The sequence below is a fragment of the Truncatella angustata genome (genome assembly GCF_020726525.1).
Source record: "Truncatella angustata strain MPI-SDFR-AT-0073 chromosome Unknown BKA67scaffold_1, whole genome shotgun sequence".
NCBI lineage: Eukaryota > Fungi > Ascomycota > Sordariomycetes > Amphisphaeriales > Sporocadaceae > Truncatella > Truncatella angustata.
The window spans coordinates 7,413,026-7,437,097 of NW_025763381.1; the positions used below are offsets into that span (position 1 = coordinate 7,413,026).

The 24,072-nt window shown below is 48.0% G+C and overlaps 7 protein-coding genes and 1 non-coding gene across 8 annotated transcripts; 3 read left to right on the plus strand and 5 right to left on the minus strand.

Annotated features, from left to right (window-relative positions):
- Positions 1-960: 960 nt before the first annotated feature.
- BKA67DRAFT_654299 (Lactonase, 7-bladed beta-propeller-domain-containing protein) lies at positions 961-2,247 on the plus strand (the record flags this gene model as incomplete). Its single annotated transcript, XM_046106536.1, has 4 exons — positions 961-1,149; positions 1,202-1,310; positions 1,363-1,806; positions 1,859-2,247. 4 exons carry the CDS (start codon positions 961-963, stop codon positions 2,245-2,247), a joined length of 1,131 nt encoding a protein of 376 aa, XP_045965295.1.
- Positions 2,248-2,328: 81 nt separating this feature from the next.
- BKA67DRAFT_550359 (uncharacterized protein) lies at positions 2,329-3,134 on the minus strand. Its single transcript, XM_046101652.1, has one exon. It carries the CDS (start codon positions 2,899-2,901, stop codon positions 2,563-2,565), a length of 339 nt encoding a protein of 112 aa, XP_045965296.1. The 5' UTR covers positions 2,902-3,134; the 3' UTR covers positions 2,329-2,562.
- An 824-nt stretch (positions 3,135-3,958) lies between these two features.
- On the minus strand, positions 3,959-4,806 carry BKA67DRAFT_668109 (uncharacterized protein; the record flags this gene model as incomplete). Its single annotated transcript, XM_046108630.1, has 3 exons — positions 4,424-4,806; positions 4,096-4,363; positions 3,959-4,040 (listed from the first exon to the last, which is right to left on the minus strand). Exons 1-3 carry the CDS (start codon positions 4,485-4,487, stop codon positions 3,959-3,961), a joined length of 414 nt encoding a protein of 137 aa, XP_045965297.1. The 5' UTR covers positions 4,488-4,806.
- A 2,073-nt stretch (positions 4,807-6,879) lies between these two features.
- Positions 6,880-6,966, minus strand: BKA67DRAFT_t27. The gene has a single exon. It is a non-coding gene; the product is annotated as a tRNA-Met (tRNA).
- A 3,728-nt stretch (positions 6,967-10,694) lies between these two features.
- On the plus strand, positions 10,695-11,115 carry BKA67DRAFT_550365 (uncharacterized protein). Its single transcript, XM_046101653.1, has one exon. It carries the CDS (start codon positions 10,855-10,857, stop codon positions 11,092-11,094), a length of 240 nt encoding a protein of 79 aa, XP_045965298.1. The 5' UTR covers positions 10,695-10,854; the 3' UTR covers positions 11,095-11,115.
- A 3,613-nt stretch (positions 11,116-14,728) lies between these two features.
- BKA67DRAFT_531236 (uncharacterized protein) lies at positions 14,729-15,340 on the minus strand (the record flags this gene model as incomplete). The annotated part of the gene is made up of 4 exons (XM_046099355.1): positions 14,729-14,824; positions 14,867-14,974; positions 15,151-15,179; positions 15,229-15,340. 4 exons carry the CDS (start codon positions 15,338-15,340, stop codon positions 14,729-14,731), a joined length of 345 nt encoding a protein of 114 aa, XP_045965299.1.
- A 957-nt stretch (positions 15,341-16,297) lies between these two features.
- BKA67DRAFT_531237 (uncharacterized protein) lies at positions 16,298-18,490 on the plus strand (the record flags this gene model as incomplete). Its single annotated transcript, XM_046099356.1, has 3 exons — positions 16,298-16,921; positions 16,980-17,268; positions 17,322-18,490. 3 exons carry the CDS (start codon positions 16,298-16,300, stop codon positions 18,488-18,490), a joined length of 2,082 nt encoding a protein of 693 aa, XP_045965300.1.
- A 1,286-nt stretch (positions 18,491-19,776) lies between these two features.
- Positions 19,777-21,004, minus strand: BKA67DRAFT_531238 (putative esterase; the record flags this gene model as incomplete). The annotated part of the gene is made up of 3 exons (XM_046099357.1): positions 19,777-20,037; positions 20,137-20,448; positions 20,504-21,004. The coding sequence occupies 3 exons, from the start codon at positions 21,002-21,004 to the stop codon at positions 19,777-19,779; spliced, it is 1,074 nt and encodes a 357-aa protein (XP_045965301.1).
- Positions 21,005-24,072: the final 3,068 nt, after the last annotated feature.

Here is a 24,072-nt window from a genome sequence, read left to right on the forward strand (position 1 = left end):
ACACCAAGGCCGCGGGATAGCAGGCCCATGATTGATCACACCCGCAATTACGACTTTTTTTGGGGGGTTTATTTGTTGCCAGGCTGGAACGGTCCCATCTGTGAATGCCTGATACGTCAGCATGATTGGCGGAGCTGGGAGAAGAACACACCAAGCAGAAATTCGGCTGACGACTTCAGAGCCCAGGTGGTTGTTGCAGCCCATTAAGCTACGCAATACGAACAGTCCTCGCAATTCCGCAAACTCGCCGGGGCAATCGCCGTTATTTAAATCCTCCAGTCCCCTGCCAAGATTTGGGGAACCTCGCTGGCGTGGAGCTTTTCGTGGAGCTTGTCGTGTGGAGCCGCTGTTTACACGCACGTAAACCCAAACGCAATTACGAATACAATAAAGGCCCTTGCCTAACCTTCGAACATGACCAAACTCTTCCGCCAATTATGCTGCTCCTACATGTTGCTTGGCTGTGAACCACATCGGCAGAAGCACACTACCAATGTAGTCACTTATGGTGTGAGGGATGCTCGTGCTCGGTCTTAGAACCCCATTCTCCAAATATTAGACCTGGTCGATTTATCGCATTGGACCCTCCAAGAGCATTTGTTTCATGTTTCCTCGCCGCCCCATCGACGCGTGTCTAGACAGGCTAAATTAGCAATTTCAAGTTCCCTATTGGAGCACTCATCTTTCTACATCATGGCCGTACGGCAAGAGCCTCATTCCGCGCGGTCCACTAGTAGATATGTGGTATATGCTACCGGCAGTTGATTGATCGTGCATTGGAACCTTGGGGTGCCGCATCCACTTCATTGTAGATCGTGGGCATTGGAGCTTGACGAAGCTTGACAAAGCTTGATTAGTCTCCATGTGGAATGGAAGGTCTAGGTATAAAGTCTAACGCCTAGCATATATTTTCTTGGTTTGAATATATTTCAACATCAGGAACTTCAGTAATTATCAACTATGCGCTCCGTTACATTGCTCGCAGCCGGTGCTGTGCCTGCGCTGGCTGACACGCATCATCTCTTCGCTGGGTTCTTCTCGGGTTCAACCATCGTAGGCGTTGAATTCGACGATGCAGCCTCGACACTCACACTTGTAAACAACATCACGACCAGTGCGACTTCAGGTGCCAAGTGGGTCTCGCTAGACGTAAGATTTCATCTGGATATTGGGTCTTCGTGCTTGCTGATGCCAGTCCTAGGCTCGAAAGCAGAACGTTTATGTTGGAACAACTGGTGCATTCCAGAGCTATTCTATCACTGACGATCTGGGCTTGACATACCAGAGCAACGTCAGTCTGTCTTCGGACTGTAAGTTATTCTTGTGAGAGAGCGGGGGCGTACACAACTAACGAAGACGCAGGCTCCAACGCCAACTTCATCGCAGTTTCCACTGCGCCTCCTTATACTGTTTTTGGTACTCCTTATGGCGGTGGCTGCTCAAGCCTGGCTATCTCGGTTGATGAGTCCGGCACCTTGGAGACCGCTTTTGCCAACGTTACTTACGATAGTGCTGGCGGTGTTCATGGCACGTCAATAAGCCACGATAACGACTTCCTGTATTCAGCTGATGACATGGGCAACGCTGTTTGGGTACATGCCTATGACAATGAGACAGGGACCGTGACAGAGGTTCAATACCTAAAGGCTGCTGACGATTCTGATCCGCGCCACCTAACTGCACACCCTAACGGCAAGTGGGTGTATGTTGTCTACGAGGCTGGAAACTCCATCGCCGCTTATGAGCGCGATTCTGACTCGGGCGAATTGACCTTCACCAACAAAACCTACTCCCTACTTCCTGCAGGTATGATGAATGCGGTATCCTTGTAATGATACATTAGCTGATTATTTCACAGGATACACAAATTCATCTTCCTACTGGGCGGATGAGGTGCTGTTGTCTATTCCGAGCAGTAACGGTAGCGCTCTGTCACCTAAGTATCTGATCGCTGCGACACGATCTCGAACTGTTGGTGTGCCCGGCTATGTTTCAGCTTTCGCGCTCGATAGCGATTCGGGAGCCATCACGGAGCAGTTGTTCCTCCTTCCGACCACAAACAGTGGTGGATCTGCGAACGCCGTTTCGCCAGCTCCATTCAGTGAAGACTATTTCGCAATTACGGACAGTGGCTCAAATTTTCTCGAGGTATGGAAGATCGATGCAAGCGGCGACGTGACGACAGCCGCGGCTGTTGCGCATCTTGGGCTAGCATCTGGTCCCGCAAATGCCGTATGGTACAGCTAAATCAATTTGCGCGGTTTATCCCCTCGGCTTCGAAATGACACAAGAAATGTTGGCGCTTTAAGTAGTTTCGTTCCCCAGCCTGAATAAGATTGGCCTTCTTACACAGCGAGGGTCTAGAACTGTTTCGATTTAAATTCACTAACCAGCGTTCAATTCTCTATGTAGATCCTAAACCATACTCATCTCTGACCTTGCAGTGCAACCTTGGTAAGGATCATCTTCATCCAACGTACGACGTATACTCCGGGCCTTGTGGTATCAGTAAAAGCCGTTCGTCCCACCAATCAAAGTGTCGAATTGATTGCGTTGGTGATTTCAACAAAAGATTGACAAGTTCAGAAGTCCCTTTGTACCGCTCTTCTTCGCCTCCTCCTTCTGCCGCTCCCTAAGCCTATCCAGTCCGGTGATACGATCAGCCTCCGCTTTGGTGACATGCCGAACACGCTCTTCCTTACGCCGCTTCTCTTCCTCCTTCATTTGCAGCCATTTGTCTTTGAGCGACTTTTTTTCAGAAGCTGCGTCGTGCCTGCTGCTGTACGTACTCCCATTTCCATGTGCGTTCTCAAAATCGCCGGCAGGCGGTGCGATGGATAGTGTATCGTACGCTGGAGGTTCAATATCATCGCGCAAGAACCTGGCTTGTTGGCCCGACATTGGCGAGACCTCCCGTTTGCGACTACCGGATATATATTTCGTGTTTGGTAGTTATGCCCCGTACGCGTATCCCACCTCGAGTTGCGTCTTGAAAGAGATATTATCAGGATGTTTTCGATAGCAGTAATTCACGTAGTATAGAGTGTATCTCGAGTGTCATACGCTTTTGTTTATGTGACGACTTCAGCGTCGAAAGCAATGTCGTTTTTGGAGCCCCCTCGGTTGAAACGGCAGCTTGGCATCTGATTAGGATGCCTATGGCCAAGAATGGCGTAGCACCTGCTCTTCGTGTCACCTGATTCTAGGACAGAAGCGATCATGCAAGGCAGCCCAATGAGACTACATCGGAGTTCGCGCGACTTTGAACGCCAACTGAATGCCTCGCGAAAAGTGACTAGATTTCGTATACACAAAAGGTGAACAAAAAAAATATAAAAATAAACCATCGATTTCAGCGGATGGGCCATGCCAAAACCGTACACTAAATCCGCTTATTCGTTTAAAAAGTAGGCATTGCAGTCATAGTTTTTGCTTCAATTTAATTGTTGACATTGAACATGTCATTGTGATGGTATGCTTGAGTTTGTAGGCCCAGATAAGGATTGTCAAAAGTAATAGGGGTAGCATCCAGTCCGCATTCAACTCAATTGATTGTGAAGCTCGTACATCAATTCTTATCTTAATTCCAAGAGCACATAATATAATTGTCACTGAGATTCCTTCATGGCTCTAACCAATGAGAACCTAGACCAACAGCTGGGGGTGACAGCTCGGTCGCCTGAGTAATTGGCAATTTGCAATAGCAATCTCCTGCGAAGGCCTTCCCAGCCATTCCACGATACAGATTATGGCAAGTCATCAGGGGGCAATGAGATTCCCATGATCGATTATGCAAATTTAGTATCACAATTCACCACTTAGTATGAACATTAGTATTGGGAGATTCCTGTATATTCTCTATATTGGGGGTATAACGTAGATTAAGCACGCCCGCTAAACGATCAAACTTGAATAAACTGCTTTGAGCTTGATGTGTTAAGGGATTGACGGAATACCGCTAACAGTTGGCAAGCACATCTTGACCGGCAGTTATCGCATCTTCTAGAGAAGTTTGTGCATTTGCAACAGCTGTGTCGGTTCTGCATACATGTCAGCGGGTATTACCACGTATGCATAGACTTGACGAGAACTCACGTGTCACCTCCTGCAAGAGCAGTACTCGTTGCATTCAAACCCGCTTCAACACCATCGCGTCCGGCTGCCGAAGTGGCTGCACCTGTAAATATTGATTGTGCTACTTGGGCGACACCACTCTGAGCTTGCTGGATACCTGCAGTAGCCGCGTCTTGCACAGCCGGATCCTGTATGTCTGCGACTGCCTTTTTGGTGTCGCTGATAGCTTTGACGATTTGCAACCGCGCGATATTACAAGCGACGGAAGATTGACGAGGCTGGATGCTGACTATATTCCTATCAGTGCATTGCTCTTTTTTGAGCTCTGATCCAAGGCATGACCACTTACGCGCGCCTGTCACTACAACGGTGGCAGCAAAAAAAGTGGTGAAAAAGAGCTGAGAGTATTGCATTTTGAGGTATGATGCTTGAAATGGATGATGGTTTGTGAGACGCCGGGTCTTCAACTTCTATATTATGGTTTAAACAGAATGCCAAGAAGGGCTAGGAAATATGGACGAATGTAGTTGAGATGACAGGTTCAACAGATCACAGATTAGATGAAGCAATATAAAATATTGGCGGGTGACAGAAAGCGGCCACACTTATAAATACCAGCTTTTCAAATTCGCCTAGGTCAGGTTTGAACAATGGATTCCAGAAAGGCAGTGTATTCCAGAAGGTGTTTCGAAGATCGAATGAACATGGTCGCCTGCAACCCCATGTCGCGATGTCAATAACAGTTGTGGGGATTAACAGCTCAGCGAATACTACATATGTAGCTCGACCTAAATCATAGTGGGACAAACAACCGCAAACTCAAAACGAACAGGGGCTTAAAGCACAGTGGAGTCCGTACAAATGGCCCTTCTGATACGGCTGCAGTATGATCTGCGAAGCCGAGACTATGTCGCTGTCACCTTGACTGACAAAGCTTATATGAGGACTTCCATTGATATCTAGAAATCCGAAAATGGTCGTCTCCGCAAGACCACAACCCTGAACGCCTGGTTTGAGGCTGCAGTGGCTCGAATCGCACCAGCAATTGAATTCTGTATCATGACCAAGCGACATGTCACCGTGTTGAAGGTCAAGCACACAACTTTTGCGTGGGTAATTGGTCCGCGTTACTTGACTTAAAATCCCCGTGCATCGTTAGAACATCAGTAAATATCCTTCCAATAATCTTCACATTGAAACCCGGTACCGACTGGATTTCGTTACCGCTCTTGATGTTGCTAAGTTGTAGAAAGGTAAGGGCACATATATTACGCACCTAGATAGTGTTCAGTCCCAAGCTTAAGTATTGAGAATGCCATCGTTAGCTGGACCATGGATCCTTCTAACACGGGTTCACGCAACATAAGTGACTACATCTTCGGATATTAGTTTCTATACGTAGTTTTATATGGTCAGACATATTCGGACATGGGTTGCCATCTTTGGGTTTAACTTAGATAAGATTTAATATCCACACTTGGATGTGACCACTTGACTGTATTTATAACCTTGGATATATATCGATTTTAGGGGTTTATAGTTGATGAGGCGGATATTACAAAATTTCTACCAATCGTTCCCATCATTAATTACTTACGGGTTAGTCAAAGTGTGTTCGGTCGTTGATCGATGTCTAGGCAACTCGGTCATAGAAAAATCTTCAGTCTTACCATTCATCATGGCCCGTCAACGAAGGACTTTGCATCGAAGAAAACCTACTGGCCTAGGTTAGTCGACATGGCTAACATTGATCACAGTACTCGGAGCATATCACGGGCGGCATGTTTGAACCCGGGGGTCCAGTTTCATATGTCTAACGTGAGCGCCGAGAAGATTTTAAAAGTTTCAAAATACTTCTTGGAAGCTAATTTTATCCTGCCAGTCCAAATGTCGTACAAAGTCGACATCATGAGATATTGAAGAAAAGAAACCAATTTTTTTAAACTTCAACAATCCTGATAGCACATCAAAGTATACTCAGATATCTTGGATGGTTCGTCGGAGAGGTTCGTTCGTGCCATGATCGTTGTATTTCGGGTAAATCTCTAACAAGTTGTTATACAGGTTATATATAACTAATGACATATTTGCATGTTCACAAACATAAGGTATTACTTGCACAAATATGCTCTCATTTTTGTCGTGGAATATTTACCAACTTCTCTATTGTAACTGCAACCCAAATCGAGGCATACTTCAGATTTCTCTATCTGTGTTGTGAGAGCAGCAGAATATGGGTCAAACGGACAATGAGCAGTACTTTCGCTGGGAAGGTATTGGTGGACTAAGTATGGTGGCTGGTGGCATTGATAAGTGTTAGGAGTTTGATTGAAGAATATGACCTGTTATATATCTATTCCGCTCGGAAGATCTTCGTGTTGCGCAATAACCTAACCTAGGGCAATTTCGTACAACAGCCTACGACACTGCTCTGATTGGAAGCTGTGGCCCTTATATTGAGATGACACTAGGCTCCACGTTGCACTGGAACTGCTGGACGACGCTTTAGAGTAAACCAAAAGCCGGATCTGTGTAAGTGTCGTAAAATTTGAACAGCGTCCAGGTGTATATATGCAGAACCAATTCAAGACACGACCGAAAAGAGAAAACCACCCATTCAATTGAATCGTACGATAACTACAGTCACTAATCTTGAGTTGGCGCACGTGTCTAAAGACTAACATTGCGTCGCGGATGCACAGGCTTAGGATTGGTGACTGACTATGTCTTGACACGTTACAAAACACGGCACAATAAATCGAAAAAAGAAATCAGAAAAATGTGAACAAAAGCCAAAAATGAAATTAGCACCTACTCGTTTCGATCAAGTGTCCTCCGGGTCGCCTCATGTAGGAGTATGAGCCCGGCGCGCTTCCACTGCGCCAAGGTGCTTCTTTTGTTGTTGAAAATTTGCTTCTTATCCAATATTATATGGAGAAAAGATATGAGGAGGACCCAGAATACTGTGGGTTCCTTGTGCTATACTTTTATTTATCGTCGAGGCTTTTGCCGATGAGTTCCCGGCAGTGGGGATGGAGGGCTCATAAGGTACATAAGCTCGGTCAGACTTGCACTGCACGAGAGATTCAAGACCGAGACGGAACGGAGAAACGTTATGCATGCATGTCTTTCTGTAATCAGCTTGAACAGTACGTAATGATGGTTGTGTAGCAGAAGCACGTAGCAGACAGTGAAACAATGTTGGAATATGCTATATGCCCATTGGCTGTGCGAAAGTTTATTAACATGTGGTTGGTTGATTGAAAGAAAGCCTTATACCCATATGAAACAACCCTGCAACTGACAGACCTTCGGGAACTATGAATTGACTGACATATCGCTAAGTGGTACAGTGTTGTTGGGTCCAATAGTATAATGGTCCAGATGGGCCCTCGACGGCTTCAATAATGCACAGAACGAAACTTAACACACTGAGTGTAGTGTTCCTGGCGACTTGCATATCGAAAAGCAAGCCTCCACCAGCGACGTAGGACCATAATGCAGTTACATTCAAGGATCAAAGCGGGCAATGTTTCTTTTACCCAACTGGCGAGGGTACCAGACATCTGATAGCCCATCAAGAACTACGTAGACTCTGATCAATCCTAGGGAGCATGGCATGAACACAGTAACCATTTCAACAAGCATGTCAAATGACCGATTGCGTGACAATATGAGAAAAAGCTGAAATCTGGCATAGATCACGACCAAAGCTTGACGCCCTTTGGGTCCAGGATAAGTAGGCGTGACGCGCAGGTTGGGGAAGGCCTCGGCTAAAGAAGCATGCGACCGAAAAGACTCGTGGACAGTGCCTGATCGAGGAATACTCAAGCAATGACCAAGATGGTTAGGATGCATTACCAGACTGAGCAATGCAGCACGAGTGATGACACCGCTCCGTGATACCACCATAAGCTATTATCGGAAAACGTCTCTAATGATCGAATGCATGGCTTTCCCACCGAGGCAAACCGGTGCATACATGGTTATGGTTATCGTGTTCAATGGGGACTGAACTGCCCTCTCGTATACGTCGGCTGTGATGTATGTTTCTCAAGATTGGCGGTGCATCCGGAACGAACGGAGCGTGCCGTACGAGAAAGGAAAGAGTTAAAACTTGTGATAATTACTCGACTCATGTGCATCCATGAGGAGCTGACCTTCGTGGATTAAGGGGGCCAGACCAGCCGACACATACTAATAAATCTCATTTGCCGTGCCGATTGGAAAATTAGACGATGACAGCCAATACACAGGCTGATTGACCACCAGATTGGCGGAGGTAATTCCGTATCCACATGAAACGGAGAAGTGGAGTGGTAGCTTGACCTGTTGGCACATTGGGCGGCGCACGTTGAAGCTCTGCATACGAAACAGTGCGTGCAAAGAACGGAGATTTGGCGGGGTCGGTTTTCCCCAATACAGTAACAAACATGGATTTGTACGTACGTATTTCAGAAAGTTGGAATATTTAGCGACTCCGTTGGTATGGACTAGAGGAGGGATGGAGGTCTGGGCATCATCTTGGACCGAGGAGGCACAGTGCAGTCCTACTAACGATACGAAACTGGATTCAGAATTCGCCCGGTCCGGTCTAGCAGGATTAGAGGGAGTGTGTATAGAGAGACAAAGTCGCAGCCAGTCCACCGCCTAAACCTCTAAGAGTAGTCTACTAGTGACACCCGTCAACTCCGGATGACTGGTTCAGAAATCCATGAAGATCACAGTTAAGTGCAGACGATGACTCTAGTAACTGAAGCTCATGTATAGAGGTTAATATGAGACATGATACGGGGATTTGAACAGATCCTTCAGGATTGAATACACAAAGAATGAATAAAGCGGACCTTTTACTATACTATATACGGAGTGCACTTAAGTGTAATTGAATAAAAGGTCATAATTCTATCCATAATTATTAACATCAACTGACGGGATCATAATCCTCAAGCCGATTTTGCGATGATGTACAAGTGAAATGGCCGAGCTGGTGCAATTCCTGCGAGCATCCTGAGTTGAAGTATGGCCAAGATATTAGACCCGGTGTGATAAATATAAACCACGGTTGAATCGCTAATTTTCCTGAAATCTGGTTCATATATTTTAATGACTATAATGACAATTTCTCGCACTGGTCGTCAAGGCGCCGCATGCGCTGTGGCAATTGCCCGTCAGGAGCTATAAGTAGGAGAATGCACACTTCTCTAGCTCCCTATCGAAGGACACGCTTTTCACGAACCCTTCTCATACCACCATGCAACCAAAATATAAGTTTGAGATATCAGGTTCAGTTCAAATTTGATGTATTTATGTGATTTTTCTATTTGAAGACATTTTCCATTTTCCTTTTACTTGTAATCGTATGCTTAAGTTTGACCGTGAAAGCATTTATAGTTAGTGCCACGCGCAAGACGAAGAAAACCGGACACATCGTTTTATAATACTCTTTCGTGACCTGTACAACAGAACAACACAATAACAACTTTCGGGGAAATCAAAGATATTATCATATGTAGCTATTAAGCGCCGTAATATTACTCAAATTTTGTACTGATTTCTAAACTTATCATATGATTTTGGGCAAGCCAAAACCAGAGTCTTTAAGGGGAAGATAAACTTATCTGCGTCTGGGGGAGTTTAAAAGTTTTTTTTTCTCTCTTCGTCCTGCGCGTGGTGGTATTGTCGAATACTTGGATGGTTTTGACTTAGATTCGTCCGTGGTACGAGAAGTCAGGTCTTTTAACAAGCCAAATTGTGTGCCTTCAGTATGAGACGCCCGATTGCAAGCATTACGTCCTCCACAGGATGTAGGAATGACCTATCTCATTAGACGTGCTCACTCGGTTTATTTGTTAGCTTTTAGTAAGCTAATAGGGCGGATATATAGAGGCACATCTAATAGTTGGTGGCAAGCAGCCCTAGAACATTAAACCACAACCTGTACGTCAAATACTTGCTCGTCCTTGGATTAGACGCCATCTCTTTTCAGATTAATCAATACATAATGCACCACCGCTGCGAGGGGCCAAATCATGTAATTTGAGAATGCCATGATCAGTGAAGTCATCTGGCGTTGACAAAGACAGAGGATTGACTAATGTAACCATGCCCTGCTGTCGTGATCGGGCGTCTTGACAGTCGGCCGCCTGGGAGAAGGGGGCCTACTTGCAGGGAATCTAGCGCGACGAAGTACACCGTACGTTTGCGCAGGTGATAAAAGTGCGAATGAATGGGCAACATCAGAGCAGCTCTAGTAGAGTCTAGTGCCACGTCAAGTTATGCAGTTTCGCATAGGAGGCGCTTTGCTTAGGTGTGAGAGCCAGCAAGTCATGTAATTTTCAGACGGATTGTTGCAAGGTTAACTCCGGTCGAAACAAACCACAAACTCGAATTCGTGGAGCGGACCAGCAGGAATCGTGATGCCGAGACATTCTCAGCCGGATCGTTCGACCTTGCTGACGGCATGATACGCGCTGGACGCGCAAAGGAGAGCGGTAATTGCTAACCGATTCGCAGAGATGAAAGTGATACTTCGATGGGCTAATATTAGGGCAAGCGTTGCACTTTGTAATAACCCAATGAATTGATCGACATAAGGAGGCTGGTGGTGAAGTAAACTGACGACAATATGCCCCGCCGCGTCTAGGTTGCAGCTCCCAGCGTGATAATCAGACCTAGCCAGCACGACTGCACCAATCAAACCCAAACCTGAGGCGCTATCAAGCCGGAAGGAATAAGTGGGTACAATCCGGTGGTGAGACTACGACCGGGAGAAACGAAATGCGCCATTGTTCCGATGGTCATCTCTTCTTTGTCACGTCGCTGATGCTTTTCCTGATGAAGCGCAGCTTGAGTGCTTGCATAAAGGTGGAGATGATTATTAGGTACGGGTACTCTTCCCCCGCCCTCAGCCAGGTCGTGGACCCCCTCGTAAAAACACCGCCTTGGCACATTCGCTCGGAGATGATACTGAGATGTGGGAAAACTTCCCTAGGCAACCTTCAACATTTTGAACTTTAAGAACGTGATTTTAGAAAAGCAATTATTATTATCGAGAACTCTGGTTCGACATGTCTTCTTTAGTCCGCCATAATAGTACCCCGTCTAGTTTTGAGTAACGGCCAGAAGGATCTCAAAGAGAAAGGGGTGCGCGTATCAAATCCCAAGATAGTATCAGAACTCGATCCTCCCATGTCAGAAGCATGGATGGCAAGGATTGGCTAGATTATGGTACACGTATTAAACAGTAGCCCATACGGTCGTCCCCCCTAGTTTTGACACATCACCATTTCTTTATGTTGCTGATTAGAGTCAATATGTCATTTGACTCCCTACCTACGTGCCAGAAATGAAATCGTTTACCCACGGGTGTCATCTCCGGAAGCACTACTTCTGCAATCTCAAGCATAGCGATGCCGCGAGCTATATGGAACCTAGTGTTCACCCACCTGTACAGCATCAGCTGCGTACACTACGACCATGAACGGTCTCACAACTCCAAGCCTGGTGTAAGAGTAATCTACAAGGTTGCATAGCTGCTAGGGTCCCAGCCCAAGATTGAAGACATTAACAAAGCCTGTGCGGTGTCTTCGGACCAGGGCGAGGCAAGTTCCCTGTGCTGCAATCGACAACATGATCAGACTTCGGTGATCCCACTTAGGATTGCATATGCGGCAGAATTCCTTCAAAATACATGACGACCCCGTAGTGAACATGTCTCTTGTTCCGATACGCGGCATGTTCATTAGCCTTGTTTCTATGAGTAAAAAAGCCGGTCCAAATGTATCAGATACTGTAGGTGCACTGGACTCTTCTACAAGGCAAGACGAGTTTGGTATGGACACAATCCCGCTATTGCCTGTGTATGCCTATGGGCGTTATCAAAACGGGTCACATGACGAAATGCGCACTCCATGTCCAGTTCGCAAACGGCTCAAGCTTGTTCTGGTTGGCACCATCCAGCGTTTTGCACTTTCTTGGTTCAGGCTGGATTGTAGTGGGTATGCAATGGTTGCAGTGTTGACACCATGGCCAACCATGACTTCTAATCATTCATGGCACGGCACCTTCAGTCATTTATCACTGTAACACATCACGGAACGCTTCAATTGGTGTGTCGCGGCTGTCTTCTGTCCCACCCCCCAAACGCCTTTGTCGTGAATGAATCAGGCTAGACGCCTAGACTCCGTCATACTTTGGTACTTGTACTATGCTGAACCCGTCTCAAAAGCCAGTGCTTGGAGTGTTATTGCTGGATCTCACATGTTGAAATTCCACATCTGGTCATATTTTACAGTACTTATTGGACAGTAAGAGTTCCGCTCCATCATTTTGCCATGGCAATATGATCATCAAAGCTGCCCATGCAATGTTTACAGACCCACGTATGGTCTGACGGGATTGCACCAAATGGTAGGAACGATGTTTGATGCGATATAATAACTTTACCCAAGTCTATAGAAGCACACCGTCATGCACGGTATCGAGGAGGATAACTCGGCGATCAGCGGTCATGTCGGAAAGGATTTTCATGCGGGATTTGAGCACTTCGCATCTCTCTTATCCACCCCGACATAAAGTCTAATAGCATGGCCGAACCTCAACAGTCACGCTGCGTATGATTTTTTTTCTTCCTCCCCGGATAGCGTTCAAGGACACGATGCGATAGGTTGGCACGCTTCCCCGCCAACCCGGCGCGGAATGTCCCACTGTTGACGGCTTTAGGCGTTTTGGTTCCAGGTGTGATGTCCATCTAGCTAGTCATCCCATCATGATACATGCTGCAACCTAGGCAAAGCGCTGCACCGCATATTAGAATCGCCGCGTGCTTGCACACTCGCCGCTGTGGCAGCGTATGCAGGACTCCAGGAGGCGCTCCACAGTAATGTCTCAACCTGGGAGGTCCATGTGCTCAGCGCCTTGCCCTGTCCGATAATCTGCGTTTATTGAAATGCTTCATAGACTAAAATATTCGTTCGCGTTAATTGGCGGACCAGGTGACCTTGTAGGAGATAGCAACCCTGCTAGGCACTCCTCATAACTTCGTCGTGTGCCCTGGTCAACTAAATCCTGAGTCTATCTCTGCCGCCTCCCTGTCGGCTTGACATTTAACTGCCCTTGCTTGACACGATCTGATACATCGTACAGTGAACAAGACTGTATGCAGTCGTTCATTTGAGAACTCGTTGACGAATGAACCGTGAAAGTAGCGAAGCATGTCAGCTTCGCATTTGAATCCACATATCCTACCTGACGCTGATATTACTGTGTACTATGTACAGAGACGGGTCGCTTAACAGAACCTTGAAGTTCGTTTCTTGCCTCATCATTATCGAAGCATGATCTGAGTATGAACCATGAATGGATTATCGAGTGGGCGCAATCGAGTAACTCCCGAGAGTTGCGAGAATTGCATGTCCGAATTTCTTCCCCATCCTCGCCAGTGGCATTCTGCACAATATTTGTGTCATGGTCAGGCTATCGTGATCACTCTGCTCGACACTGCAACATGCGAATTATTCGCATAGCCCCGACATGTCTTATACGTGTGAGATATCCTGGCCGGTCGGCATTGCACTTCATTGGAAACACGGTACCATTTTTCACGCTTGCATTCCATGAACGGGAAGCAAGGAGGAAAGCCTGGAAGACATGATTGTATCATTCCATCCGGACAGACCAGTTTCAAACGTATTATGCCTCAAGCCTCCCAGGTATCTGCTTCGACCCGAGCAGTGCCGTCCCACAGCCTGGTGGTGGGACAATGACTGCGCGCGTGCCTCAACTTTCGTCTAGGCTATGACCGTCTAGCGACTATTTAAATTCTCAGTGCTGGCTTGGTGCTTGCGGAAACACTGCCCGGCGAATTGCTAGGTTACTAGGTACAATATCCTTGAACGTGCAGCGACCAAATAAGCCAGCCACAAAGCATGAGCTGGAATCTGGCTGCCGGAGGACGATCCTGATGAGCCCGGTCGGAGTTACCACGTAATCCTGAACACTATTGCATACAGTGCAGATGCAACACGAACGCTCACACACACGCATACACATACACACACACACACACACGCAAACATACACGCACACGCACACACACACACACACACACACACACACCACACACACATACATACACATACACACATACATAAATAGGGCACACACACTTTAGACCAATTGAAACCTGGCATATCTGGTATTGCTGCTTAATCATAGTCGATATGTGTTGCGTAAAGCCGGTCCTGAAGGCGGCAATTGCCTCAGGAGGTAACGAGCACTATCCCATGTAATGTAATCAATCAACTGCAGCGGGCTGGGTCTGGTCTGCAACTTTGCTTAGAAGTCCAAGCCCCGGGTACATGATTTCTTCTGGGGCTCCTGATTGGGTGTGACAAGGAACGTGTTGGAACGAAGTGTTGCAAGCTTCATGAAAGAAAAGTCTGGTACTAAGATCAACCATTCGTAACGCAAGGAAAGCAACCAGCTGCGAAACGTCAACGATGAGTCTTTTTTTCCTCCAGGGCGGGTCTACTGCAAATGGCGAACAGCGAAAGAGGGGGGTAGCCTCACGCCAATTAACCATTCACGGCAGGGACTTCCCCAAGACCCGCCTGTCTGCCAGGAGAATTCAAGTTTTCACCTGTTTCCCAAACTATGATACGGTAGACTTGTTGAAGGTCTGACGATGGCAAGAAACCCTTGTCATGAGAGTCCCTGACTTGGAGTCCGTCCTCAACACAACGCCTATCTGCCCATGGATAAGTCCGTAGCCTGACTTTAACTAGCGCACCAGCCCAGGGCCATGGCTAGCCACGGTACCACTGGAAGCAAAGCCAAGCCAGAGATCCATACGACCCATTTGCAAGCAAGAGTCTGACTTTGCTTGCACCAAAGCGACCTATCATCAGTCATGCAGTCTCCTCCCTCCCCTCCCTGGTAGGGTACTTGGAACTGTATGTTGCTTCCTGGCGTCGTTTTGTTACAGCGGCGGGCGGAAGCGTAAAGCAAAAGGAATGAGAAAGCCAACCAGCCTCAGCCAGTCTACCGTACGCATGCATGCATGCATGTACGTACCTTTCTGTTTGGACTCCGTTTCTCAATGCCTGAAGGTTAGGTTAGGTTAGGTTAAGTTACATAGGGTAGGTTAGGTACCGTACGGCTGGCTTGCTGGCTTGTGGGCAGCGGGCAGAGCACAGAGGGAGGAAAGGGAATTGATTTGGACACCAGACTCTTCTTTAATTTCGCCCCCTGGCCTCGTCCTCATTTTCTTGCTCGTGGCATGTCACGGTTCAGGTGGTTCAGACAGGGTGCGTGCCATTGCCAAACGCACCGTTTGTGAGCAAGTACCTCTGGCAACTGCTGGTAGCGGAATGAAAAGATGCTTGTCGGCCACCCTGCTACTTATTCAATGTCCACTGCCACAACGCCTCCCCTAATTCGTGTCCACACCCCTCCTGTCTACCCGCTTTTCTTTTTCTTTTTTTCGTTTTGCGACCTCAGTGAGTCTTTGACCTGCACGCACCAACTGGAGCAGCCAATCCAAACCCCTCTAGGCCAAGCCCGCGTCGCTACTTCGTCCGACAGGGTCAACACCAGTCTCGATCCGGCCGCTACCTAGAACAATACGTAACTTAACGATTGGTTGATTTGATTTGATTGTATATCATTCGGAAGGCGCCCAAGTTCCAATTGCGTCTCCGTCTTCAGCCCGTTTGTAGCTCGCAGAAACTCCAGGAACTTTGGAAGGACGCCGACGTCTATATTGTCCCTTTGATTCTGCTTTGATCACCTGTCTGGTAGACATTAGTCTTGTCCCGGGCATCCATCATACCGTATCTCTGCTCTGCCGAGCAACTACACCCCCACCAGCGAAGCGATTATCGTACTCAATCACCATCGTGAGGGAGTTTTGTCTAATACGAGATGGCTCATAGGTGATTGTGATTGTTCAACAATACCGAATTCGGCATACTTCTCTACTGCCGCATCACAAAGCCAGCCTGCCGGCTTGATGGTGAATCGCCCCGGATCGAAAGAACGAATGGCTCAGATACCTCAGAGAGCGCTTCACGTTACATTTCCCTCGCATCACTACAATCCGACCCTCTTACAATAATCAGTTTCTTATCCTAATCTTGACCCACGAGGCTTCCCGGGTTTCCCTTCGGCTGTGGTTCATTGCCTTGTTATCCACTAGCCTCGTATCTTCCACACGATCCTCATGTCTTCAACCGTTGCCTCCAACGTCCGGCCGACATTATTTCCACATTTTCCCTCCCCGGCAGTCTCGATAGGGCCCCAACAGCAGCGGCAGCTATATTCCCTTGACCTGAAGCAACTACAACATCCTTCCCTGGCAAACAAAGCTGCCTTGCGCAACGGCGGTCTTCCAACGCCACCATCCGAAGCGAATATGAGTACTGCGTACCACCCTCATAACTCGGCCCTCTCATCGACATACAACAGCCATGTGACCATGGCAAGACAGCCGGCTGCTTTGACTCAACTGAGTCGAATTGCTCCCAACCTTTGCGATGCTACAGCTGGCCAAATTACCAGAAACCAACCGCAACAACAAAACTTTGGGCAACAGCACCAGCCCGACTATTTGGCACAACCACAACAGTCACAATATGCCTCGAATCACACATCGGTCAATTCTCTTCCCTTGATTGACAACTCTCGAAATACCACCCGGCCCTCTACCCCTTCGTCAACAGCGACATCAGTGCGTTCGAATTTCGAGGGAGTGTCAAGGAGAGACTCGGCCATGGTCATGCACAGTCTGAAGCTGCCCAGTTGCATAGCACCCAATGGTGGCAATCTGGACGATTTTGCTTCCTTGGTGAGTGGTATCCCCGACCTTGCCCTACTTGCCAGTTGCTGACTTACAATTCTAATAGATGACTTGCTTCTTCTGGTTTGAGAACATGGAGACAATCCAAGCGGCGGAGCAAATCAAGACTCGCCCTTCTACCTCGCCAATCCCTCCTCTTTCTTCTTATACGAGACCCGGTATTGCCTACAAGAAATGGGTGAACAGCATTCTCACGACGACACAAGTTACCCAGAATGTCATTCTCTTAGCATTGCTCTTTGTTTATAGGCTCAAGAGCAGAAACGCCAAGGTGAACGGAAGTCCAGGCAGTGAATACAGGCTCCTCACCGTGGCCTTGATGCTAGGGAATAAGTGTAAGCCATGTCAGCCAACTGCCGAAAAGGATACTATGCTAACCCGTTGCTAGTCTTGGACGATAATACCTACACGAACAAGACATGGGCCGAGGTTTCAGGCATTGCCGTTAAGGAGATTCATGTCATGGAGGTCGAATTTCTCAGTAATATGCGGTATGGTCTGCTTGTGTCCAAGGAACAGTGGGAAGACTGGATCAAGAAGCTGGCCTGCTTTCACGAGTACTGCGAAGAGGCCGACGCCAGGGAGAAGGCTGCAGAGATGGCCGCTGCCGTTCGAAGACAACGCGCACAAGTAATGCCATTGAACTTGTCGTCGCCCACACACCACGGTTTCGGCTCTCCTCTGCCGTCCCCGACGAATATTTTGCCGTCCAGCATGCAGCCAAGCCCAGCTTCGTTGGCAGCCTACTCGCCTAATGCTGCAGTATATAACTCAAAACCGAATTGGCCCAGTTCGTACCAGCAAACACCAGCATTGTCTCCATTAGCAGCCAAGCCGAGTCTCGCATATCCCATGAACGGGAGGAAGCGAAGCCTGGAGAGCTCAGAGCGCTCAGAACCGGCCCCCAAGCGCACGACCAGGCCACCACCAGCTGCAGGCGTCCCTACAACTGGATCATTCAGTGGTGTACCAGAATCTGACCGGCTCTCAGTCCCCCACCTCACATTAGACACAAGCCAAATAGTAACTCCGGTTGCTTACCAGTCCACTTCAGCCTACTCCCAAGGCCCAGTCTCGTTGCCTCCTCTAAGTCAGGGCATGCGTGCCATGTCGACTGTCTATCCACATGCAACGACATGGGCATCGCAGGCGCCTACATTGGCCACCTGTGGACCCCAGACACCATCATACGCTGCGCCTTCTCACTTCGGAACCCCCACAAAACGCCACAGCCCAGGAAGCTTGGCTGTATTTGCTTCATCACCGCTGGAGCCTTTCGCGACACATACACCCAGCAACAATTCCCCTCTGGTTTACCTGCAGCAGCGCAACAGCCCCTACAAGCCGGTGAGGCCGGTTAACACTCTCAACTACCCCCCACCATCGGTTCCTCTCTCCGAATACCACTTGGGCTCGGCCCAAATGCATTATCAATCACTTGGCCGCCGCAATGTGCGAACAGGAATTGTCCCGGAGTTTTTACCGACCATTAGTGGTGGACGGCCAACACCCATTCCCACGACCCAGACTCATTCTCGGCATTATCACCCTGCTTAGTACACAGGATTTGTGCCGGCTCGGATCTGATTGTACCAGCAACTTTCAATAGCATTTTCTGCATTTTTCTCCAACTCATTCTGCATGACTATTGGCGTTCAGGAAGGGGCCCATCAGCGACGCCCAGCAGTACTTGGACTTGATACAGCATTACTTTAGCATCTTTAGGCGTTCAGGAATAGGACTGGAAGTTCTTCGGTCCTCCGGGTATATCAGCGGAACGCCAGCATTGGCCATCGTGACTTTGAGGTTTCACAGGAGTGAAACAAACGGGGCAGCTCTGTAAGATTTGGAGATGGTTAGAACGCCAGGATTTTGGCAGTCTATTTGTGACTCCAAGAACAAGAAAAAGGCGCTGGATTATATATCAAAATCCCATATAGATGGCTTGTCAGCAATGGCACTAGCAATCGGTCACTATCTTGACCAGCTGAAAAGATACCCCTCCAAACTTCCATGATGATTTCACAGCATGACGTAGTGATCCAGCCTCGGAAGATTCCGTCTTGGCGTACATAGTCTATCCCCGGAGATTGGCAAATCGGTATCACATTTCACCGCCCCGACACTTTCAAGCTTTTATCGTCCATAAAAATGAAGCTGGATCTCCACACGTATCGGCAGGGGACAACCTGCTCGCAATCTGAAATACGAAATGCACCGGATGGATGTCTGGCCAGCCGACTTAGTACCTGTGGTGCCCCTCCTCGCCTTTCGCGCTCACCTGTTCGGCCGCCCCATGGTTAGCACTAAAGTCCACGTCTGCCCAATATAAACTATACAATAATTGTGCCTTTTTTTCGGTTGTAGTCAAGCCGTATTCATCCCAATATTGGTAGATGTACGGCGGCGGCAACCGGCGATGTAGGAATTATTGAGTGAAATGAGAGACTTGTCTTGTGTGTTGGTTGCCGCACGTTGAGTCAACTCGCCTAAATATGCGGTGCAGGTCTCAGTCTTCCTTGTGTATTTCTGGGCTGAGCCAGGTGAAGCTAATGTTCTAGGTGGTTCTAAATTGCTCTGTACCTATCTCGCGAATCGTGTTTCTATTTTCTAGTTGTTCTATGAGTACATAAACGAGAGGGGCAAGGCATGATTACTCGCTGGTTTGTAGTAGCCCTAACCACTGAACATTACGATCCTGCTGCGAAGCATACTTGTAGTGATTGCTATACCCGATGGCTTTGCACTGGGGCGTATGTGCTGGTTGAGGTTGAGTTCTCTGTGGACGTGGAAGAAGAAAAGAAAAGAGAAAAGAGAAAAGAAAGCCCTCTGCTAGTACAATCTCAGTCCAAATGGAAGGCTTGACGTAAAGCCCGAATGGACTCTCTATTGTAAAGCTTGGCTCCCTCTAAAATCGCGTCCATCTGCATGAAGCTGTGCGGTACTCCCTGGACCTGGATCACTTCGGCCCTGGACCCAGCATCATTCATCTTCTTTCCGTAGGCCTTGCCTTCGTCCCTTAATGGGTCCATCTCGGCCACGAGTATCAAGGCAGGGGCTAAGCCGGTGAAATCTGGCGATCGTATTGGTGAGACCTTCCAGCTCTGTCCTGTCCGTCAGCAGCTTATATGTCTATGGTCGGACTGCACGAGAGAGAGAGGGAGAGAGGGAGAGACATGTCACTGAAAAAGGTCCCGACTCACGTTCTCGAGTTCAGCTGGCCTTGGATTGCCAAGAAAATGTCTGTGGAAAAACTGCAGCCGCTCCACGGGCAGCGGCTGTGTGTAGTACATCTCGCGCTGCGAGTTATACGGGCAATCTTCCTTCAACTCTCCTTCAGGTGTGAAGACATGCAGGTCGCAGACCGGGACGCCAAGCAGTTGGAAGGCGAGAGGGATGGCTTCGTTGCGACACATGTGGGCCACGATTGCAGCGAGATGGGCACCGGCTGATGATCCTCCCACCGCCATATTTTGCAGGTCCAAATTGAACTGCTTTGACTTCTCGTTACGAATCTAGGTTTCACCTTGTTAGTGCCAACTCCCAAGAATCATAAAGGAGGTGACCTACCCAGTTCAGAGCTACCCAGCAGTCGTCAAGCGGAATGGGGAACTTGAATTCTGGCGCAAGCCGGTAATCGATGTCAAACACAACGCATCCCACTTCAAGAGCTAACCTTTTACAGAAGTCATTGTCGTTCGCTAATCCGCCAAAAACCCAGCCTCCACCGTGATAGTTGATATACACGGGTCTGGGATCCTGTTCCGGGCCCGTCAGGCAGGGTTGAAAGATCCGGACCGTGATCTCTCCGCCATCCACAGGGCACTTCTCCTCGGTGATGATCAAATCGCCAGTATCCACAATCTCTCGCCCGTACGCAATGGTGTATTTCTGTGGATCTCGCCGGTATTCCTCAATGGGCACCTGGTGCGTGACTAGACGTCCAACATTGTACTTGTTCCAGTACTCCAAAAAGGTAGGATCGAAGCGGGCTGCCAGCTCCGGTGGTATACTATTCAGAAGCGGCTGCTCGATGAGGATGGGAGGCTGCGATGACGTGGCGGGTGGCATGGCGATGCAGAAGTCTTTGAGCAGTATGTATGAGATGGTGGGGGTTTCAATGGCCTGCAGGAATGATTTTCGAAACGAAAGCCAAACGCCGCAATCTTTATCCACCTTATTTACACCTCTCGGCCGCACCGGTGTCGGCGTTGCTACCCGAAGTCTATAGACCGGTCATTGGAGTCGGTCAACACCCGTCAACATGCCAATTACCGAAGATACCATCCAACCGATTCCCACTTGGGCCATGGTGCGGCCGCCGATTGGCGCGTATGTTGCTGTTAGCTTCCGGAGCCCCCCCCTTGGTGATTTCGCAAGGCGACTTATCTCTTACAAAAGGAATGCCCAATCCTTCTTTTATTGGTAAGAAATCATAAAAAAGCATCACTAAGCCCTCGGATTGGGTCATTGAGTTTTTGGCCCCTTTCGATTCGCGCAAACCCTGTCACTCCGTCAAAATCTGGTGGGGGGTTTGCCCTTGGATGATGTCAGGCCTTTGCCTAAACTCTATGTTTCTTCTTCGATACATGTTTTGCATGGAGGCCTTACGGCGTCAAAGGGGTAGTAATATATGCTAATTTCCGACGTGGCAACCTTAAAACCAAAAAAAAAACTCCATTTCTCAGAGGCAGGCCGCGTCGGGTAGGGGGCGCATTGCATAGGTATAATTGCATGGTGTCACTCATGGCGGTGTGGCCAAACACGTATGTTGTCCTGTGAGCCGGAAGAGTTGTTCACCGGATACTCGATGGCCTTTGGGATGAAAGGAAAAGAAATATGGCTTGCCACGACGCGTTTTCAATTTCGGAGAACGGGTCAGCTAGCAAGGCCATCCATGGTCTCTAGAAAGTTGTTTTCTCTCAGTACCCAAGGCGCCACAGCCACCGCTCTGGGAAGCTATCTTTGAAAGCACTACACATCCACGCCAGCGCTCCGGGCGTCGAAAGTACCTGCGAACACAACCTCTGGATCATAGAGGCATTCAGGCATTCACCATGGGCTTGAGCTGAAGCGGTAATACAAATGCATCCGCCCGCAACCCGAACTCGGAACTGTCGTGGTACCTTGGTGAAGTGGCCTGTTAAATAGATCACATTTGCTTAGACCGTTTCCAGATAAGTCATATGCAGGCAAAACAAGGCTGAAATCTGGAAGCCCGTGTTTCAAATCACGCTTGGTCGCTGCTACATATGTTGTCAACCTATCTTGTCCTCTGCCGGTTGCTTCTGGCTCCGATAGCAAGCACGCCATGTTTTGATCATCTCTTAACTCGCGAGATCCTAAGGGGCCGTATCTAGAGTCTCAGACTAGACTTAGGACAAAATCTCTGGTGTTGTGATGATCGCGAGTTACAATTAAGTGAAAGGGTTCTATATGGTATGCGAGCTCGAAGCGGATGTCGGTTGAACGTAACGCTCAAAAGCTGTGCGCTCCATCAAACGACGGGAAACATAGTACAAAACTCAACCACAGCTAAAATCAATGGTTAATTTAGACTACTCTGGTGGCTTTCGATCTGAGGGCCTTCGGTTATCACAGGATAACCTCACATTGAGCAGGACGTTCACAGCTACAATATGAGAATATTTCCACAAAGTTCAGGCACGACAACAGGGCCCCAATTGCTCAACTGGGTACTCAGCCGGCTCTCATAGCACCATGTAATCAGACCTGTCTCGTTGCTTGTCTATGGATTCTGTGAAAACTACGAAAGTATAGATGGATGATAAGATGGGGTTTCAATCCGGTTGGTTCATATACTGGCCTACAAGAGATTTTAGCACATGCGACCATAGCTCTTAGAAAATTCAGCATCCCGCCTGCTCTGCCCTCGATAGGCTGAGAAGGGCCATATTGTCTAGGAGAAGTCCCAGGTGCGGTGCTCTGGCGCTAAAATTGACCATCTGCTAACGTTTTTCCACTCTATCATGCCGCCTTCTCCGGGATATAGACAGATATAAACTCTTTCTTGGATGCAGAACTTCTTAACTATCTATGGATTATTAGAACCAAGTCCAATCATCACCGGCCCTTCATTTCGAGGACTTTCACACCTGCCCCGCCCAGAATATTAAACTCAAGATCTAAGGAGCCTTGCCTATTTATCGGTAGATATATAGTCAGCGAAAATAAATTCTGGCTATGTAAGCTGTTCATGTTCCATGAATTGAGCCTTGGCTCTTCGTAAAACCATTCCTACCGTAACCTTACCGATACCTGATTATTCGGAACAACTTGACTATGAACATATGTGCCCAATCAAAATATCTATGACATTAGTTGATCGAGGGGTACCAATTCGATTCGTCTGATTCTAATCTACCCTCTATTTGATCCCCTTATTCATTCTTGGTGTGGTTTTTATGATGTCGCGCAGCCTTCCATGCCTGTGCTATTTTTCATGCTTTCTAGGATCGACTAGAGACGAGTCTTGTTTCGCATAACTCTCATGCCGTCGTTATCATGACGTCGAAAAGTCGTGAAGGTAAATAAACGACAGGTGTATGTTTAGTCAGAGTCGATGTGGTTGTGTTCAAGCTCCTCCCTAAATCTAGTCAGGCTCAAAGTTGTAATACCGTAGCATTAAATAGTCTGACGGATGGCATCCAAACAGTGTCCTATACGGTGAATAAGTGGGGGATAAAAGGCCCACTATCATATCCAGTCTGACTTACCTAGATGTAGACGCCGTGGCTGTGCGTGGTGTGGGAATATTGCGCATGAAGACCTTTCCGTAACGCATTCTAAGTGAGGGCACAAAGCTTCGCACCCGGATAAAGCAAGCCGCAGACCATTCAAATCGGCAGGAGGTCACGGGCAGCAACAGTGCATCGCCGTGCATATCTGTGTTGAGGAGTTTGAAGATATCTGGTGCAATTCGTACAAGGTGCCCGTACTTGTTATGGAACTCTCCGCTGCGGAAAGTTGCCGTTCCCCTATATTTCGCCAGAATGTATGGCAGACGTGTAGAGGTCTCCCGCCAGGTGCCGAGGTATTTCCTCAAAGGATGAAAGTGTACGTTATAGATCAAGACCCAAAACAATGTACACAAGAATCTGATAATATGTGAAAAAGTT

Excerpts from the sequence above, each read along its gene's own strand:
- BKA67DRAFT_550359 (XM_046101652.1), bottom strand. The coding sequence starts at position 2,901 with ATGTCGGGCCAACAAGCCAGGTTCTTGCGCGATGATATTGAACCTCCA.
- BKA67DRAFT_550365 (XM_046101653.1), top strand. The coding sequence starts at position 10,855 with ATGCGCCATTGTTCCGATGGTCATCTCTTCTTTGTCACGTCGCTGATG.